This window comes from Bos grunniens, chromosome 9 (genome assembly GCF_055505025.1).
Source record: "Bos grunniens cultivar Pamir isolate PY7600 chromosome 9, Bosgru_T2T1.0, whole genome shotgun sequence".
Taxonomy (NCBI): Eukaryota; Metazoa; Chordata; class Mammalia; order Artiodactyla; family Bovidae; genus Bos; species Bos grunniens.
In genome coordinates this window covers 90,440,584-90,462,209 of record NC_141173.1, presented here as the reverse complement: position 1 = coordinate 90,462,209, position 21,626 = coordinate 90,440,584, and the positions used below count along the sequence as shown (strand labels likewise).

Sequence of the window (21,626 nt, the reverse complement as noted above, 5' to 3'; positions counted from 1 at the left end):
AGTCCATGATCTGAATTCCTGAGGACACAGACTTGTGAATAACTAACTGTAATGTAGTTCGATTATTATAATCTGAACCATTCACTAACACAAAAGAAGTGATTTAATCCCAGTTGGAAAACTGGAAAAGATAATGTAAGACTGACTGTGTCATATAACTGACCAGGAATTTGCTAAATGGGAAAGTAGGAAAGTGAGAGTATTCTAGGTATCTATGTTCTTGAGATAAAAACCACCTGCCGTTTTTCTTTTTTTTTTTTTTCCCATGTACAGGCTAGAAACTTCATTCATTTCTTCAACAAGTTTTTAATGAGTTCCTACTGTGAATAAAATGCTCAGAAACAAGATGCTTCTATGCATTCATTGTAGTCTTGGATTGCCAAGAAGCTGGAGATAATTTTTCTTTACTCATCATATATGCACCTCATTTTGAGAACCATTAGTATGGGCATAGGGCAAAGATCATTTTTTTAAGAAAACTTTATTCATTCATTCATTCAGTCAGCCAGCAATATTTGTTGAGTGCCTGCCTTGTGCTCGACAGTGTTTAGTAGAGAACACTTACCTGGAAAGAAGGATTCAAGAATCATGTGTGTCCAGACAATTTTTTAAACAACAGAGGAGTTGGGGTTGGGTTTGGTGAATGGCCACAGTCAGGAAGAAAGGAGAGCGAGAGAGAAGTAGAAGAGGCCTGTGAACCAGGCAGGCTGATCAAAAGGGCTTGGGGAGAAGCAGCTCAAGGAGAGGCCAATAAGGCCTCAACCACCGCCACTGCTGGTGCCAACAAGGCCCAGTGCGGTGGGATGAGGGGTCACTGATTGTTCAGAGGTCAGTGCTGGTCTGGAGGCTGCTTCTAGGAGTGGCAAAAGGGGCAGGGAGCATGTGGAGGACAGGTAGGGATGCAGGAGAACACAAATGAGGGGCAGAGGTGGGATGAAGACAAAGTGTTCTTCAGGGACTTCCCTGGGGGTTCAGTGGTTAGGACTCCGCACATCCACTACAGGGGCCCGAGTTCAAATCCTAGTTGGGGAACTAAGATCTTACATGTCTTGTGACATGGCAAAAAAAGGAAATGTTCTTCAAAGTAACAGAAAGTGAAGTCGCTCAATTGTGTCCGACTCTTTGCGACCCAATGGACTGTAGCCCACCAGGCTCCTCTATCCATGTAATTTTCTAGGCAAGAGTACTGGAGTGGGTTGCCATTTCCTTCTCCAGGGGATCTTCCCATCCAGGGATTGAACCCAGGTCTCCCGCATTGCAGGTAGATGCATTACCGCCTGAGCCACCACCTGTGTATGTTTAAAGGCATAATGGATGGATGCAATTTCTTTTATTTTTGGTGTCCAACTTCTTGGAATCTTTATTATTTCATGAAAATTCCCTGCCTTGTTTAATTTTTAAAGTATGTTTGCAGTTAACACAATATATGAAAACCCTCATTTGTATTTGCTTGCAGAATGTATCATGTGTTTATTAACTTTTCCCCTCGTTATTTCACTGTTATTATTAGGATACAGATGGACATTTTAAAAGACAAATACATATTTTTAATGATGATATATTAGTTCAGTTCAGTTCAGTCACTCAGTCGTGTCCAACTCTTTGTGACCCCATGAACCACAGCACGCCAGGCTTCCCTGTCCATCACCAACTCCACAATTTTGACTGTTATCATATTGAATATTTTTCATTAAGAAAGGCTCATTTTATTCCTAATAATTTTATTTAAGTGCTTAGCATATAAAGTCACTATTACGTTTTTGCTGTATAAATAGTAAGCAGTGTGAATAGTGGAACTTAAAAGACAAAGCTTGACAGTGAAAACTCTGTTATTTTTGAACATGTATTTCACAGCATGAGAACATAATGTATTCAGCTATTCATTTTATAAGAGAAAAATGCATTTAAAATTAGAATTGTACCATTCAGAGCCAGTAATTCATGCAGTCATAAGAGAAATATAAATGTGCCATTATCAGTGGGTAGAGAAAAAATCATGTTTCAATAAAACATTTGGTGATTAAATATCTCTGAAAAAATCTTTCTAGAAAAGAAAGAAAGACAATTGACAGTCAGGTATACAGCATTAGGCTTTTAACATGATCAGGGAGAATTAGAAAATTACAGAGCATGAATCAGCTATAGACTTCTTTGAAATTCATCTTCTGTGAGAAATCTGAGGTCACCTAACTTCTGTTGACCATCAACCTTAAGCATCACTTTTTTGCTTCCTTCTGAGCCAAAAGATACCTTAATCCAAGATTTCATAAACTCTAGTATATGTGTATGTGCTAAATCACTTCAGTTGTGTCCAACTCTTTGCGACCCTGTGGACTGAAGCCCTCCAGACTCCTCTGTCCATGAGATTCTCCAGGCAAGAATACTGGAATGAGTTGCCATGCCCTCCTTCAGGAGATCTTCTTGACTCGGGGATCAAACCTAGGTCTCCTGCATTGCAGGCAGATTCTTTACCATCTGAGCCATCAGGGAAGCCCAGGTATTACGATAACCTTTGTAAAATAATAAAAATTCCCTGTGAATTAAGTATAGGCTTATTTTTCCAGTAGTGGTGTAGATTTGCCCTGATCAGCCTGTACTCTTGAGCTTACAATCCTTTGGGTTCAGTGCCACACAGTGAGAGACGATTTGCAGGATTTGCCAGCTTGTGAAACAGAACGGTTGTGTCCAGCTAACCCACAGGAGAGTCAATCTGCCACTCTGGCTGAGCTAACAGTGTCCCCCCAGCAGGTCCCTGAGCTAACGAGGTTACATTGGAGAGAATATTCGTAGAAACTTGGCACCTGCCTCAGTCCAGCAGTGTTCTCACTCAGGCAAGGAGGCTGCTCCAGTTTATCTGGGGTACCTCCTGTTCCCTGCTTACATCCTGTTTTAACCCCTCTCTTATCTTTTATGTTAATAGCACCCTCTTTTCCTCCTGTATCCCACACCATCTCTCTCTTGTCAACACTCCCTCTCTATGGACTTCCCATGGTGGTCCAGTGGTTAAGAATCCACCTGCCAATGCAGGGGAGACAGGTCTGATCCCTGGTGTTGGAAGATTCCATGTGGTGCAGAGCAGCTAAGCCCATGGGCCACAACTGCTGAAGCCCGAGCACCCTAGAGCCCTGCTCTGCAACAAGAGAAGCCATCACAGTTAGAAGCCCAGCACCAGAACTAGAGAGTAGCCCCTGCTCGCCATAACTAGAAAAAGCCCAGGGAGTAGCAACCAAGCTCTGGAGCAGCCAAAAATAAATAAAGAATGAAAGGAAGAAAATTTTAAAAAACACTCCCTTTCTAAACAACATTGGTGTGTATATAAAAACCCAAACAGGAGGCTTTTTTAATGTTAAGTTTATCTCCAAAGGTCATTTTTCTCTTTGCTTCTATCAAAATTGTTTGCCAATCACATCCTTAATAAAGGACTTGGACATTTAGACACTTTTCACCAGATTTCACCGCAGTGAGTACCAAATGTCTGCCAAAAAGTGAGAGAAGCATTTTTTGCATTAACTCATTTTTTAAATTTTATAGCGGAAACCCCCAATGGTGGTAGATGATCTTTTTGAAGACATGAAAGATGGTGTGAAGCTACTTGCTCTGCTGGAAGTCCTGTCTGGGCAGAAACTGGTAAGGATGTTTTCTGTGACCAGATTTGTCAAATTATTCCCATTTGGAATTTGGGGAGTGTAGATTGGGGAGCGTAAAGGATGTTACCCATGTAAAAGTTTTTCTCTTTTGTAGTTGGTAATACATAGGAAACACTAGTCTATCGGTCACTTATGGGAGCAAGGAATAAATTTTCTTTCTTGTTCCCGGACACCTGTAGTGGCTTTAAAACATTATGTATAGTAGTAGCAACTTACAAGTAAAGGTAAAGAGGCTTCATCAATAATCAGTTCCGGTTAACTGCGGCATCTGTACGGTATCCAGGAAGATAAGTTGGAAATTAATATCTAACACATTTTAAGTGCTTACTTTCCATTTGGAAAGGATTGTTGGTCCAGTTGTTTCCATAGTATTGAAAATTAAGCTTGAAAGCAACACGGCATTTTTCATCCATTGGTGGCCATTCTCCATCATCAGTCGTTTGTAATGGGAACAGCGTGTTCAGAACCATTTGATTTTATGTTCAGCAGAACTAGCAGAGTGAAAAACAAATTGCCACTGACCTATAAAATGTCTTTTTCTGCATTACTAAAATAATAAAATATTTAGTTCTTTCTGGCTTATGGTTTTTTTTTTTTCATTTTGGAATAGTAGAGAAGTAGTTTGCAAACATAAATTATTTATGTGACATTTCCCATAATTTTTAAAAGGAGCTCAGGAAATAATCTTCAGAATATTGTATAACACACTAGACATAGTGTCCAAAATTAGAGGTACTCATTTTTTCTTAATCTGTTGCATCTTTACAAAGAGCTGCTCGATCATCGTTTCTTGGATAATTGAGGTTTTTAAAGTGTTTTTGCCTGGTCATAAATTTCCAGTTAATTTCATGTAGGAGTCTTCAACATAGCTTTTATAAATGTAAGATAATTGTTTGTTGAAAAATACAAACTGATGATTTTTGTGTAAGTCATTATCTACTTGCATTCATATTACAGCAGAGGCTTCTGGTGAGCCATCTCAGCTCACCTCTGATTTAGCCACGGCAGACCCACACCCTCCATCAGCATCTCAGCTCAAGCTCTGGCAACACCTGTCTGAATTTCTGCCCCCAGGGCTTTTATCAAAGCCACAGATTGCACAAGGCAACCCCGAAGTGTGGGAAAGTTAATGGTTTCAAAGGGGATGGGAGTCTGTGAATAAAAACTCCAGCCTGCCGTTTGTAGGAGGGACAATTTCAAGGCTTATTTCACACATCAGGGAGTGCTCCATTGGATCCTCAGCAGAGCTGAGCCCCAGTTGCCCACTGAGGAGACCCTCAACAGCACACCGAACTCTTATAGATTATTGTTAATTAATTTTTCTTCCTTCCTTCTCTCACTCTCCATGCATCCTCACTCTTGCTACCTGGGATCATCTCCCTAGTCAATGCATGCACCCATATTCTTATCTCAGGCTCTGCTTTGGGAGAAATCAAACAAGACACATGTGACAATCCAATTTGGAATCAACAGATGTATGCATGAGCTAAATAAGCTGGATTAGCATTAGGATGTGAGAGTCATTGAACTGAAACATTTACCTCTTGATGGTCAGGTGTAACTAGCCATCTTTATGTGTCCTCCTGAATTAAGCTATTTACTTATATGAAGGAAACTTCATTATAATTCAAACAAGATTTAAGAAGTGTCTCATTCAAAGTATCATTATAATTGTGCCACTCTACTTGGCCAACAGTATACAGAAACCTTGATGGGCATTAACTGCCAAGCTAAATGAATCTAGAGAAAGTATACATTTTGACATAATAATTCTACTTCTGTTTAAGTGCCCTGGTAAGTGCCATGGTAAGAATTTTAGAATCTTGAAGCTAGAAGCAATTTCAGAAAGAATCTCAGCGTTCTTATTTAACATAGAGGAAACTGGGACATAGAAATACAGTTTCTGGTTTAAATTTCAACATTCAAAAAAAGATCATGGCATCCAGTCTTATCACTTCATGGCAGATAGATGGGGAAAATGTGGAAACAGTGTCACATTTCCTTTTCTTGGACTCTAAAATCACTGCAGGCAGTGACTGCAGCCATGAAATTAAAAAGTCACTTGTTCCTTGGAACAATAGCTGTGACAAACCTTGACAGTGTATTAAAAAGCAGACACATCACTTTGACCACAAAGGTCCATCTAGTCAAAGCTATAGTTTTTCATGTATGGGTATGAGAGTTGGACAGTAAAGAAGGCTGAGTGCCGAACAATTGATGCTTTCAAACTGTGCTGCTAGGGAAGACTCTTGAGAGTCCCTGGGACTGCAAGGAGATCAAACCAGTCAATCCTAAAGGAAATCAACCCTGAATTTTCATTGGAAGGACTGTTGCAGAAGCTGAAGCTCCAATGCTTTGGCCACCTGATGCAAAGAGCCAAATTATTGGAAAAGACCCTGTTGTTGGGAAAGATTGAGAGCAAGAGGAGAAGGGGACAACAGAGGATGAGATGGTTGGATGGCAACCCTGACTCTATGGACATGAGTCTGAGCAAACTCTAGGAGATGATAGTGAGGGACAGGGAAGCCTGGCATGCTGCAGGTCATGGGGTTGCAAAGAGTCGGACATGACTTAGTGACTGAACAAAAACAAAATTAATTAATTTATTTATTTGGCTGTGCCATGCAGCATGCAGGATTTTAGATCCCAGACTAGGGATCAAATCCATGTCCCCGGCAGTAGAAGCGTGGTGTCTTAACCACTGGACTTCCAGGGAAGTCCCTTTCATTATTTATTTTTATTAAGCCCTTCAAAATTCTGAATTGCATAAAAGGAAATTACTCTGAAATTATAAATAAATCTTGGTGGTCATTATTTAAATTTTGTACAGGTGGGCATTTTGATCCAGGACCACATTAAGATGAAAAGCATCATTTAAGGGGCTGAGTATCTGAGGCATTCTTGTAGAGCTTTCAAAGGGAGAATGTGAACAAAAGCATTTCCCTCAGGAGTGTTAGCAGAATTCAGGAACTCTATAATTATCTCATACGAAGAGCTCTATTAAGAACACTATACTTAACATCATGATTCAGATAGCCTAGGACTCTAGCTTTGACCATGATCTTCTGGGAAATGCAGCCAAATACTTTAATATTCTCTTATCATCAGCATCTCAATGTAAGAGAAAAATCTCAATATCTTAGTTTCTTTTCATAACCTACTGTGACTCTCTTATCTGTGATTTTATTTAAGGTACTAGGGAATTTAAGTTTTTTGGAATTATTATCCTTGGATTTCTCTACATCACTTAATTATTATTTTAGAACATTTACTCTTTGAATGGATCCATGATTATATATCTTTAATCACACTTAAAGATAGGAATACTAAATTTAATTTTATACTCAGGTTTTTTTAAAGAATGTGAAGAATTGCCATTGAAAAATTTTAAATAGTAAAAGCAATATGAATAAAGCTTAAGGACTGCAGAGAAATTTATTTCTTATCTATTTTGTTAATCTTCTGTATAGTGCTTTTAAAGACTCCTTAACACTCTGCATTCAAGAAGAGTCTAAAAAGCCACTTAAAAGTACACAGTGGGCATTCTTAGGAAATTGGGATCATCACCTGTGTCCGTCAGATGACTTTGTTAAGCATCAATCGTATATTTATAGTAGAACTTGTGTAACTGGGTTTAGCATTATCTATTGACTGTCCAGCTAACATATCTGGAGTCGCTATTATGAATAAAGCACTGCCTTTTGCCCTCTAAGGAGAACAAAGATAAATGAGGTATGGTTGGTGCCCTCAAAGAGCTTGTAGCCTGGTAGGGAGGATCATTGTGTTAGTTAATGGCAGGTCAATTGTGTTAAAATTGATGCAAATATGAGATAGTTGCCATGGTGTAGGAAGGCAGGAGGATGAGATGAAGGGTTATGTTGAGGGATCTGGCATTTGTTCTTAATTTCTGGGTCCTGACTTGGCTTTAGTTGTAGGTTCCTAGATGCTTTTTATATTTTAAAAGATAATTAATTAAATAACTAAGTGGGCCATGCAAGAAAAGACTAAATTTTTTTAAAAAGTTAAGTATATTTTCTATTTAAATATTTGTTTAAAATCATATCATAGAAATCACCTGTTATGTTACTAACTGGAAATGAAAAGATACTTGGTTTTGAGCTCTAACTGGAAATTGTTTATAGAGTTTTGGTGTCACGGAGAAGAGACCAGTCTATCAGCTCTGCAATCATGGACTTTGTTATCTTCTCAGGCCCTGTAAATGTAATGCTACTAACTTCAATGAAATTATTTTGAGTTTTAAAATGAACAGTGTGGCACATAGAAGTCACTTATTATTTTATCATATTTATTAAACTATGTATTAATTTATTACATCTCGCTAAGTTAAATGCAAGTAACTTCGTATCCTTGTACCAGATCATACTGTTTTGTGCAGAACGTTTTCTTTCTCGCATCCCTTCTTTTTAACCTTGGCTCATATAAGGCATGTGGGCTTCCCAGGTGGCACTAGTGGTAAAGAGCCCGCCTGCCAGTGCAGGAGACACAAGAGACGTGGGCTCGATTCCTGGGTTGGGAAGATCCCCTAGAGTAGGAAATGGCAACTCAGTCCAGTATTCTTTCATGCAGAATCCCATGGACAGAGGAGCCTGGCAAGCTATAGTCCGCAGGGTTGCAAAGAGTCAGGCCTGACTGAGGTGATTTGGCATGCATGCATATGCACCAGGCATTTGGTTGTTCATACCGAGAAATATCACTGTCAGTGACTTTCATGTCGATATGACTGAAAGAATATTTGAGTTGACCAACAGTACTTTTCTCAAGACTTTATTTTTCAAAGCAGTTTTAGGTTTATGACAAAATTGAGAAGAAAGGAGAGAGATTTCCCATGTTTCTCCTGCCCCCTTACATGCACCAAGAGGACTTTTCATAAAAATGCTTCCTAACTTAGAGGGGGAACAGTCTCAATAGACAGCATAGGAATTTTGTGAATTTCTAACCTTAGGCATACAGAAACCTTAAGGGTAAGTGCATTCATAAGCCGAGAATGAATGTTTTTTAATTATACACCTTCTAAGTGCTATGGGGATATTGCTCCTGTAGGTATTGGCTAACCTTTATAGAAATTGAGTAATGTTGGCTGTTCTCAAATATTCTTCAAGTATGTTTTGAATCCACTTAAATAGCTTTTTATAACTATCATTTGAATGTGTGCATTTTTATTTATTCTTGTCTTTCTCCCTTTCATAGCCATGTGAACAAGGGCGCCGGATGAAGAGAATTCATGCCGTGGCAAACATTGGCACAGCACTGAAGTTCCTTGAAGGAAGGAAGGTAAGAGAAACAGAGACAAAAGAAGAAGGCGTGGGCATACTAATATTTTCAATGTTGATTTTGGGGGTAGAAATACTGCATGCAATCTATATAACATAAAAGTGTGGTATTATTGTAAAATCATTTTAGACTTGCAGAAGTAGCAAAAAAAAGGCACAGAGATGTCTGTACTTTGGTCAGCTTTCTCTGATGTGAAAAACTTATTTATATACATGGTACATATATGTAGGGCTTCCCAGGTGTTGCATGAGTAAAGAATTGGCCTGCCAGTGCAAGAGAATCAAGAGATTCGGGTTCAATCCCTGGGTCAGGAAGATCCCCTGGAGGAGGAAATGGCAACCCACTCCAGTATTCTTGCCTGGAAAAACTCCATGGACAAGAAGAGCCTAGCAGGGACATGAAGAGTTCTTGGAGTCTCAAAGAGTCAAACGTGACTGAGCACACACACACGCAGTACATAGGAAACACTAGTCTATTGGTCACGTATGCATTTGTATAATATGCATAACATATATGTAGCATATGTAGCATATACGTAACAGTAAAGCTATCAAATAAGAAAATTAAAATTGATGTGATACTGTCAAGTAAAGCATAGAAACTAATCTCACTTCATCATTTTTTTCTCCAGTGTCTTATTTCTATTCCGGGTACAATCCAGTAACACAGCTTGTGTTCAGCTGTGGCTCCTTTGTCTTTTCCATTCTACCACTTGTGTTTCTGTGTCTCTCATGATCTTGATGACTGCAAGGCAGTTATTTTTCAGAATGTCTCTCAGTTTGGTTTGTATGATATTTTCTCATGATTAGATTGAGATTATTCACTTTTGACAAGAATTCCAAGGAAATGATATATTCTTCTCAGTATATCATATTAGAAGGGACAGGATTCTATCATGGCTTATTGCTGGTGATCCTACCCTCAACTACTTGATAAAGTCACAGACTGAGTTTTTTTATGGTAAACCCACTACTTTTCCATTTATAATTGAGAAATAACTTAGGGAAGATAATTGAGATTATGCTAATATTCTGCTTCTCCTCAAACTTTTGCTCACTGATTTTAGTATCAGCTGCCTTCAGTAATACTTCTGTGCTGTTTACCTGATGATGATTTTGTTTTCCCCTCATTTCTTTTATACTTATTAATTGGAATTGTTAGGTAAGAAAAAGACAACCTTTCTTCTTCCCCATTTATTTATTCAATTGCTTATTTACTTCATTGTGGACTCATATATATTTATTTTATGCTATAGTTTTAATCCAATATGAGTACTATTATTGTTGTTGTTATTATTATTTTTTGCTCAAATTTTTCTACCTTTGGCCATTAGGAGTTCCTTCATGCTGACTCCTGTACTCTTTTGACATGGGCCCATTCTTTTATAAGCATTTCCTTATTTTCTAGAACTAAAGCTTTTCCGGGTTTATCTTATATTTCCCCTACCCCCGTCCTGGAATCAACCACTTCCTAATGCGGCTTTGTTCCTTTCATTAGTGAATAGCATTTAGAAATCAAGATTTAGGTGCTGTGTGTGCTCATTGCTACTGAGGTTTCATTGCCCCAGGCCCACATACAGATCTAGAGATATGTATGTTTACTGATCTGGGTATACACAGATATCTATGTTTCTCTCTCTGTCTCTCTCTGTTTAGTTTGTCCTGTTATAGGTGTGTGTAAACCATTACTTCAAACTGACACTTCTGATTTCAGTCCAACACCTCAAGATCCATTTCATGCTGATTCTTTTCTGTTTTCTCTTACAAGGAAAAACCTGGCTCTCATCTACAATATATTCTTTTCTTTTTCACCCCTAATATATATACACAAAGTAGATTCAGAGCTACTTTTATTAACCCAAATTGTATAAATAACAGATCTGTATAATAACTAACTGGGTACTAACTGAAGAACAGTATTTGTGTACAGTTCTTTCCATCTTCGGCATTACAATATCCAGTCAAAAGACTGTTTTCCAAATTTCCTTAGATTACTTCTGTTCTCCACATCCCTTTCAGTGTGATTATGTTATTAATTTGTAATAGAATTATGTAATAGAGTTATGCTTCCCTAGTGGCTCGGCTGGTAAAGAATCCGCCTGCAGTGTGGGAGACCTGGGTTCAATTCCTGGATTGGGAAAATCCCCTGGAGAAGGGAACAGCAATCCACTCCAGTATTCTGGCCTGGAGAATTCCATGGACTATATAGTCCATGGGGACACAAAGAGTCGGACATGACTGAGCAACTTCCACTTCACTAATAGAGTTATATTCCACTTTGGGTAACCACCACGCACATGCCATAGTTGATTTTTTTATTTTAGAGAATGAGACATTACTATGATTCAAGGTAAAAGTTATACTTAGAGAAGTGGCATTTCGTCCTCATCCCTACTTCTCCATACCCACTCCCCTTCCTTTCACTTCTTTTCTCATCTCTTGTTCACCAGTCTCTCTAGTTTCTGATTTATCTTTTCTATATTTCTTTTGTGAGAATGAGCAGATATATTTTCATATACCACCTTCTTCCTTACATGAAGGTAGCATTCTAGAGATAAACCAATTGTACTTTACCATTTTTGTTTTCCATTATGCCATGGAAATCGCTCAAATCAATTCATAGAGATCGTCCTCATTCATTTTCACATACTATTCCATTGTCTGGATATGGCAGAGTTCATTCAACCACTCTTTTATGAATGAGCATTTAGCTTGTTTCTAGCATTTTTCAAACAGAATCAATGATGCTGTTAATAACTGTGCATAAGTACTTTCATATTATTGGAAGTGCATCTTCTGGGTAAATTTTTAGAAATATGATTGCTGGATCAAAACATAAGTGTATCCTTTGTTTTGTTAGGTGTTGACATATTTCCCTCCAAAAGGGTTGCACTACTCCTTTTAGATTTAGTCTTTTCTAACTTGTGGAAATTCAAGAAGTCTGTGTTTGGCAGTACCAAAATCAGCTTTATGAATGATATCCAGATACTTCTGGAAAAAAAGAATAATTCAATTATTTACTTCTTTATGCACTAAATTAATTCATTTACTCCACAAGTGCATAACTGAATACTTTTTGTAAAATAGGAACTCTGGAAAAATAAAAAATTAAAGAAAACTATATTCTGGCTCTTAAATAATCTACATTTTGATGAGTCGATAGTGCAGTGAGTCAGGATAAAGCTCAGTCAGGTGTGCTGACTTCACGCCAAACAGAGAGTCTAGGCACTGCAATGTGCAAAAAAACAATCTTAGTTTCTTGTTGGAAACTTGCTGGAAACATTGTTTCCAGGTCACTCTAACATCATCCTAATGGAGTGTTTCTCTTCTTCCTTCTCTTGCTCAACGAGTTTTTCATGGAAAGCTGGACGAAGCCTCAGTTAGCGGAATAGTTAGAGTTTTCCAAATCATTCTGACGTCTATTTTACTGATATAACAATAGTGTCCTTCTTTGTTCTGGTGTGTATTCATCGACAGGGCGAGCATGTCCGCTCTTCTCGTTCTGATGTATATTCTTTGACTAGACTGCGGAACACAATTCTTTTTACTAATTAATGGCTTGGAGAAAAATGCAGTAGACCCTGGTTCGATTCCTGGGTCAGTGAAGATCCATTGGAGAAGGGATAGGCCACCCACTCCAGTATTCTTGGGCTCCCCTTGTGGCTCAGCAGATTAAAGAATCTGCCTACAATGTGAGAGACCTGGGTTCGATCCCTGGGTTGGGAAGATCCGCTGGAGAAAGGAAAGGCTACCTACTCCAATATTCTGGCCTGGAGAATTCCATGGACTACAGTCCATGGGGCTGCAGAGTCCAACGTGACTGAGCGACTTTCCCTTTCAATATGAAAGGCATCATTTATAAAGAAAACCAAAAAGTCTTATTTTCACAGAAAACTTCTTTGTACCATCTCCATTTTCACAGAACAAACCTAAGTAAATTTTAGAAAGTAGAGAATTCAGATTTTGAATATTATATTTGTTAAGGGCAAAAAGTAATACATTTGAGTATTAGGACAAAAATCCCAAGTATTTTTTGTCTCCACAAATCTCAAAACCTGTTTTAATTTTAATTTTTATTTATTTTTTTGTTTTAATTTTTAAAAATCTTCCTGAAATACATGGTTTGGGCTTCTTTTTCTTGTATTTATTTACCCCATTGGCTCACAAAATAATTGACTATGGGATAGAAGGGGTTTTTGAAAATTATTTGGTTCCCTCCCTCTTACTGTTTATTTTTGTTCTTTATAATTTAAGAACTTATATCTCAAACATATTTTCAAGAATTTTTCTTTAATGTTTATATTTGCTTTGTTCCCCATTTAGATTTTTTCTTTACATGATAAATTTTTTTAGTACTTGGGTTCTAGCTTGATTTACAGAATAACAAAGACACTCTTCAAGTTTTTTTTGAAGAAAACCCTACCGTTCTGTTTATTTTCCACTAGTTTACATAAAAAGGGATATGTTAGTATTTAATAAGACTTGTATGACTGAGGAATAGATTCATCACTACTTTCCATGAGTTTTTCTCCATTGAGGGGTCATTTGTGTGATTCATCCTTTCTGGTCTCTGGAATTCTTTAGTCTCTTTGGATGTCTCTCTGTTGCCTGTCCTACAATCTTAGATTATTAAGTTTATTGTACATTTCGTAGGATTTTTCAAGGTAGAGGAGGTAAAACAAACATAAAACCTGTGCTCCTCAAACCCATTATGGAACAGTTTTTAAGAGAAAAAAAATAATTTTGAAAAACATTCTTTCTTCACAAGTTGAGCAAAAGATCTTTAGATTCTATAGTAAGCTGAATATGTAAATGTCATAGTATAATTGGAACTGGGTTGAGGTAGGAAATACAACTTATATATTCAATTGCATTTTAAAAAGAATAATATGTAAGGAAAAAGAAAAAATTTGTCTTCTGTTAAATGCATTAATCTTGTGGTTATTAGCATATATTATAAATTTGTGGCCCACAGATACTAAAATGGATGTGGAGAAAATTCTGGAGAGGGTGTAAAACAAAACAATTAAAATGAATATAAGAGATTGCAATAGGTTCTGCCATAAAAGATTAAAGAAATATTATTTATAGTTTAATCTTTTATTATTATTAATACAATAAAAAAGTATTACATATCTTATGTGCTAGGTTTTAAAGAAATAAACACCTATGCTTGTAATCTATGGGAATTCTCCTTTTTCTTTATTTTCTTTCTGAACTTGATGAATGAACTTCACTAGTGAAGCAAAATCCCATGGGTATGTCTCAAATTATTTACAGTGACTTTTGTGCTAGCCTTTACCTTACTCTTCTTATACCTAACTAATAACTTTAATTAGTCAAGAGTAAAGTATTTGTGGGATATTTTTGCTTCTGATAATTTAAGAAGATAAACCATTTACAAACTCCTGAATTTTATCATTAATAGCACACCTTATTAAATCCTGCTGAGAATTATTGAACTGGAATCTAAGGAGTACTTTATTTTTTTCTAATTTGTTCAGTGGTTGTGAAGAGGACGAGGAGCAGTTGTCAGTTCTATTCTGTAGACTGACTAAGCTGGGCCTACCATACGAGTCCATTTTCCCGAGACTTAGGAAGTCACATTTCTCATAGTTGGGAAGTCATTAAAATGAATAAGTGAGGACAACTGTAAGCAGATTAACCCTAAATGCTTTTCGGTTGTCAGTGCCCCAAAGCAGGGAACTGAGCCCCACAATCACTTTCTGCTTTACTCTTTCTTGGCTTTCCTTTGTCTTTAAAATGTATTCTGCAAATTATGCTCTGCCTTCACCACCTACATTTTTTACCCACTCTGAACAAATAACGTGGATTTTGAAAGACTATTTATGTATATGTATCATCTTCTCCCTTTGTTTTTCATGTCAGTCCATGTACAGAGGATCACCGGTTAGTACAAATTTTAGAATTTTTAACTCCTGACTTTTATAGGTAAAAGAGAACATAAGTTTCATGCAATTTGGTAACAAACTTCAAAGTAAGTGCATCTTCTTAAAATACCCCTCACAGTTTCTTTTACGTTCCAGTCAACCTCTGAATGTAAAGAATAACCCTTTTTTTTTTCCCTGTCTGGTATTTTGTTAGTAATTCCTTGCATGATGTCATATTTTTTTTTCAACTTCAAACTAGTTTTTGAAATTCATTCTGTAGTTGTGTTGATTGTGTGCACCTAATGAATGCTTGTGGAATTTCCACTGAAACCATATGCTTGTTTGTTTTTTATGTCTCACCTTACTTACTCTTGTGTACCACTGCACAGGCATTGCCAGATGTTATTGATGTCTAATAAAGTGCTCCTTATTGCATAATGAAACGGTCTATAATCTTCTAGTACATTACTAGTACACTTTTTCTTTTTGAACAGATTAAATTAGTCAACATTAACTCCACTGATATAGCTGATGGTCGACCCTCCATTGTTCTCGGATTGATGTGGACCATTATCCTGTATTTCCAGGTACTGTCCTTCATCTCCCTTTTCAGTTAATAGAATGTCATGGATGGAGATAGTGGTGCATTTCCATAATGAAGATGCCCTCATTTTCCATACTTCTGTGGTTAATCCTCAAGTTACCAGAAATGTGACCTTCACATGTATATTATTTTTTTTGCGAGCAGGAAAAGGTCCTTTATCCTCTGTTAAAGTGTTATAGATGGAAGTCCCTAAAGACCTCTGGCCTAGATACCCAATCTGAAAAGTGGTCAGGACATGATGGAGATGAAATATTGGTGTAGAAAGACTTCAGGAAATTTTACGTTGTCCTCTGGAAGGAAGAGGTTCTATACTCCTTTTAAATATTGAAGGGAGAAATTAACATGCTAATCTATCCAGGATAATTCTTTTAGCCAATAGATTAGTTTTTAAAGAAAAATATTTTTTAGAGTAGTTTTAGGTTCACAGAAAAATTGAGCAAAGAGGACAGAGATTTCCCTTGTACCCCCTACACCCACAACATGCATAAATAGCCTCCGCCTTAACAAGCACCCGTCTTCAGAGTGGTATAATACTTTTATACCACTATACAGAGGTATACAACTCTACAGAGAATAGTTGCTTTACAATGTTGTGTTAGTTTTGCTGCACAATGAAGCGGATCAGCCATATGTATACATATGTCCCCTCCCTTTTGGGCTTTCCTCTCAGTCCCATATCCCGCCCATTCAGGTCATCACAGGACACCGAACTGAGCTCCCTGCACTACACAGCAGCCTCCCACTAGCTAGCTATTTTGCACTTAACATTGCATATACTTCAATCTAAAACAACAGAGTTCACTCTTGATGTGTACATTCTATGAGTCTGGAAAACCATTAGGTTTTGTTTTTATTCATTCATGCATGTATTTGACAACTGTTCATTACTGGGTCCAAGGTCCCATTTTAGATGTGGTAGGAAGTGGACAGAGGAGTAAGGCATCAGTCGTGTCCTTTAAGAGCCTACATGGTCAGGGGGTGTTAAGGATGTTAAGACCCATCAAGCTGGAAAAGTAAAACATCCGATGAGAGAACTGGGATAATGCTGATGTTTTGCTGACTTGCACACGCAGATCGAGGAGTTGACCAGCAACCTGCCTCAGCTGCAGGCTCTGTCCAGCAGCACGTCCTCCGTGGACAGCATGGTCAGCTCTGAGACCGCCAGCCCCCCAAGCAAACGGAAGGTGGCCACCAAGATCCAAGGAAACGCTAAGAAGGCGCTACTGAACTGGGTCCAGTACATAGTCACCAAGTAAGTTCCTAGCAGGGGTTTGTTTAAAGAAACCCTTGAAAAACTGAAGTTAGTTTATGACTGAGTACTCATTGCAGTGGTTGCAAAATTTGTGGAGACATATGAATGACTGGCTTGGCTTCAGGTCTCCTTTCATTCTCGTCTTGAGTTAAAATGTAGACAGAAAGCACCCCTGATACTCTAGAAAAATGCTCTAATAAAGCTAATTCCTTCTTCACTCGTGTGATGGGACCCGATTAAGTTGTTTAATCCCTACACTCTGATTAGCATGAGGACTAATTCTATTTAGGTCATTGTTTGGATTTTCTGCTGCTATTGAATAATCTTTCCACAAATAAATTAGAGGTTTAAACGTGATTATCTCTTCATGAGACTACTACGTGCTATTCAGTAATATTATGAACTAAAGTCCACATTCTGAAATAATTATAATTTGTTTTTATGTCCTGAAACTTGCCAGCAATTTTATTTTTCAATGTTTCCTTTGATCTCATCTTTTGTCTGGAATGTAGATTATTTTGTCAACTCCAGCTTATGGACGGGGAATTTGCTTCTAGTTTTGTTTGCCTCAGAGCATAATAAATTTACGTGTGTGTGCATATATGGGATAATGTTGTTATTGTTTAGTCACTAAGTTATGTCCAGTTCTTTGGTGACCCCATGGACTGTAGCCCCCCAGCCTCCTCTGTCCATGGGATTTCACAGTCAAGAATACTGGCATGAATAGCTATTTCCTTCTCTAGGGATCAGACCTGCATCTTCTGCATTGCAGGAAGATTCTTTTCCACTGAGCTACCAGGAAGGCCATATGCATTAACACTGGATATAAAATTCCTACTCTCACAAAGTACCGTCTGATAGCAGTTTCAGTAGAGTTTTCAATTGATCATACCAACATTTTGCAGTCAGATGTGGTCAGTAATAAGATCTATTCACATAGAAGTTGTGTTTTTGTAAGATTTTCCTAATGAAATATAAAGTTGACTCACTTTCTATTTTGCTTTTCATGCCTAAATCTAATCTGAATTTTATGCTCTACTTCTGGAAAATAGTTGTAAACAAGTACTTATCATTATGAAACACTGAGGCACTAAACATAGGGAGTTCTATTTTTAAAGCGTTTGAAAGCAAAAATAAGGAGCGAAAAAAATAAACATAGAGAAGATATAATTAGTGTTACTAGTTTATATAGTTTTGTTTAACTTTTCAAGTGTGTTGGTTGTTTTCTAATTGGGGGTATATTTTGATGATTCAAGTTGCAATCAAAAATATTTCTGAAAGCAAAGCTTTGGCTCTTGGGACTGTAGTAGGGATGAAATGGAAAGCCCTTCCTACATTGCTGGCGTGCTCTTTACATTCCATCCAGAGTGGGCATCACTGATCTATTTTAAGCTTAATGGAGTAGGGAGAAGAGATGTCCTGAGTAGGAGAGGATGGTGATCACGTATATGATGTGACATATATCACGATGCTATCATGATAAAACTTTGCAGTAATGTCAGTATGATAGTCTGTTGTCTGTTGATCCACATGGCATTTAATTATGCAAGCTGAGTGTGTGCTGGCAAAACAAGATTTTAAGCGAACTCTTAAGTTTGCAGAGAAAAAAATTTAAGGGCATTTACCAACTTTTTAGGCTTCCCTGGTGGCTCAGAGTTTAAAGCGTCTGCCTGCAATGCAGGAGACCCGGGTTTGATCCCTGGGTCGGGAAGATCCCCTGGAGAAGGAAATGGCAACCCACTCCAGTATTCTTGTTTTGAGAATCCCATGGATGGAGGAGCCTGATGGGCTGCAGTCCACGGGGTCGCAAAGAGTCGAACACAACTGAGCGACTTCACTTTCACTTTCACTTTACCAACTTTTTATATTAATCAATGTTTCAGTAAGATATATGGTATTTTATAGTTTGTGGAAATTTTAAGGATATAGTAAATAAAAAGAATTGAGTGGTATTATTTCTGCTTTATTTTAGAAACAACTCTAATTAGGCTAATTTTCTAAAAAGAAATTACCAGAGTATTTATCTATTGAATGTTACCTAATTCACCGATCACCTTTCCTCTGCTGCTAAGCTGTTAAGTCACTTCAGTCGTGTCCGACTCTGTGCGACCCCATAGAGGCAGCCCACCAGGCTCCCCCATCCCTGGGCTTCTCCAGGCAAGAACACTGGAGTGGGTTGCCATTTCCTTCTCCAATGCATGAAAGTGAAAAGTGAAAGTGAAGTTGCTCAGTCGTGTCCGACTCTTAGCAACTCCATGGACTGCAGCCTACCAGGCTCCTCCGCCCTCGGGATTTTCCAGGCAAGAGTACTGGAGTGGGGTGCCATTAAACACTCTAGACTTAATCAAAAATGTTGTTCAAAGACATATGTGCAACACTTTTGAAACTGCCTTTATAGTTGATAAGTTACATGAAGAAAAAAAATTATTCATTGTGAACTTGCCTCGCTTCTGTTTTCAACAACAAAATATTACCACCAACTTGAATCTCTTCTTAATTATAGTAATTGGCTTTGAATTAAACCCACTATGAAAGAGCAAAGATTTGTCACCAGTGCTTTGCCCTCAAGGCAATTCTAAAAAGAAGAATTTAAAACACAGTTTGATCAAACAGTTTGATTGGTAGGGTAAATTAATCTTGCTGGTACTTGTGTGGAGTGTAGGCTTTTTTGTGGCTAATTTAGAGAGATGACCACATCCCTCTGCATTTTGTTCATTCTACCACATTTAATGTGGTTCAACCACATTATATTTGTCTGATATGATCTGTGCATTTAAACACAAGCTGCTTGTCATTGTCATTAGAAATGTGTTAGAGGCTTCTTAAAAAAATACACAGAGGTGAATTATTATCAATTGGGGTGTTTTTAAAATGTTCCTTTTTTTTTCCTTTGTTAGGTATTTTTTCTCTCAGTTGAAAAATGTGCTTTACATTGAGGCTTTCAAACGCCTGAAAGCTCTAATCCAGAAAACTCTTAAGTATAGGACCAGAATTTCTACTTCTTAACTCGTTTCCGGTGAGGCAGTCCATGGGGTTGCAAAGAGTTGGACACGTTAGCGACTGAACACACACACATCTTGTTATCTGCTAAAAATTTTGATTATTTTTTTTTCAAAACCAGTTAACTGATACAGAGCTATATCAGAAATCAGAAAACTCTTAAATATGGAACCAGAATTTTCCGCTAAAATTTTTGTTTTGCTTATTTTTCCTGAAGACCAGGTAACTGCTATCGCTGATCGTACATCACCCATTGTGGAGGAGGTTGGATTGAGTCTTTGAGGAAGCGTGCATTACCTGTTTAGAAAGTGACGTTATCATTTTTTTTTAAAGGCAGAGTGGAATAGAAGTAAAAGACTTCGGCCGGAGTTGGAGAAGTGGAGTGGCCTTTCATTCTGTCATCCATGCTGTTCGGCCGGAGCTAGTGGACCTGCAGAAGGTGAAAGGAAGGCCTAACCGAGAAAACCTGGAGGAGGCTTTCACCATTGCTGAAACGGAGCTGGGGATCCCCCGGCTCCTGGACCCTGAAGGCATGTAGAGGGACTCTGGCATTTATGTCCCTCAACTCGGGAGGGCTGCATCCTAAACCCAGAAATGATAGATGCGTCCGAGAGCTCAGAAAACCTTGGAAAGTGAGAAAGAACGGTATCTTTCTGCACAGATTTTCTTTTGGAGAAATATGTGCCGCTGTGCCGGGGTCCAGCCCTGGTGGATCCAGGGAATTCGAAGGGGAGATGGCATCGGCGATCAGGAAACAACAGCTTATTTAAATGTTAATTAAAGATATAAAGAGTGGTTAAATAAGGATAGTTCAGTGAGAAAATTTAGTGGAGAAAAGAGGCTGAATAATTCAGCCAGAAGGTGAGAGAAAGAACGACATGGGGAGACCAAGCTTCGGTGAACAAGGCTCACACTTTATTTTCCAAAGTAGTTTTTATACCTTAAGTTATGCATAGAGGATAATGGGGGAAGGGGTAGAGTCATGCAGTAAGCCAGGCTTTCTTCCTGCAAACTTATCATATGCAAAAGTTTAGGTGATTTGCATCATCTCCTGGCCCGGAGGCCTGTTAACATTTTAAGACCCTTTCTTCAGAAAACTTATTTTTCTCTAAAGGTGAATAGTCAGGCGCCACCCTCCAAAAGCATTAGATAAAGTTGCATTTCTACAGAGCAAAGGTGTGGTGGGCTATAACAAGAAAGAGAATTAACTCAAGGGTCCAAGGTTACAAACGTTAAAGCTACTACTTACACCAATTATATTAATCAATACACTGCCAGGGACACAGCAGGTAAGGGATATGGAGACTTAGCTGCAAACATTGGCCCAACAAGTGAAAAACCCTTCACCAACACAATTTCTAATCAATCTTTTAACTACTCAAAGGAATCTGTGTTTAGACAGTTTAGAACATCTCATGCCTCTCACAGTTGGGAGGCTCTGAGCAATCACATGTGGCCGGAAAAACCTATTCAGGCAGGCTAGAGGACTTCCAAAGGAGTTTGTAGGTTGAAACACTGTCACACCCAGGAATTATTAACTGGAGCTGTAAGTTAACTCTTTTTTCAGAGAGAGGTAGTGGGGGGCAGCCCCCTGTAAAGTCAGAGGTGTAGGTGAGAGCACAAAGCAGAAAGTAGGCAGACTCTGGTTTTGGGGGTAGGTGCTCGAGGATTTCCAGGGGGACTCCTGCGGCTTGATCCCGCCTTTGCGTCTGCCGAGCCTCCTTCCTCATGACCTTTGCCACGGGCGGAGCTCCTGCTCCCAGCACCGCTGCGTCCTTGTGTCCAGCTCTTTACAACCCCGTGGACTACAGCCCACCAGGCTCCTCTGTCCTTGGGACTTCCTGGGCATTCATACTGGAGTGGGTTGCCTTTCCCTTCTCCAGGGGATCTTCCTGACCCAGGGATCGAACTGAGGCCTCCTGCATTGGCAGGCGGATTCTT

At 38.4% G+C, this 21,626-nt stretch overlaps 1 protein-coding gene across 19 annotated transcripts in view; it reads left to right on the top strand.

Annotated features, from left to right (window-relative positions):
- The window catches only part of SYNE1 (spectrin repeat containing nuclear envelope protein 1), a 500,805-nt gene that overhangs the window by 107,514 nt on the left and 371,665 nt on the right, over positions 1 to 21,626 (top strand). For all 19 annotated transcript variants that reach the window (XR_015133337.1, XM_086318390.1, XM_086318389.1 and 16 more), the window contains exons 4-8: positions 3,532 to 3,627; positions 8,856 to 8,939; positions 15,324 to 15,416; positions 16,507 to 16,685; positions 20,019 to 20,215. Coding sequence is in view for 18 of the 19 variants with exons in the window: in XM_086318390.1 (XP_086174516.1) it covers positions 3,532 to 3,627; positions 8,856 to 8,939; positions 15,324 to 15,416; positions 16,507 to 16,685; positions 20,019 to 20,215 (649 nt within the window). In the remaining variant the exon portion in view is untranslated. The remainder of the gene's footprint in view (positions 1 to 3,531; positions 3,628 to 8,855; positions 8,940 to 15,323; positions 15,417 to 16,506; positions 16,686 to 20,018; positions 20,216 to 21,626) is intronic.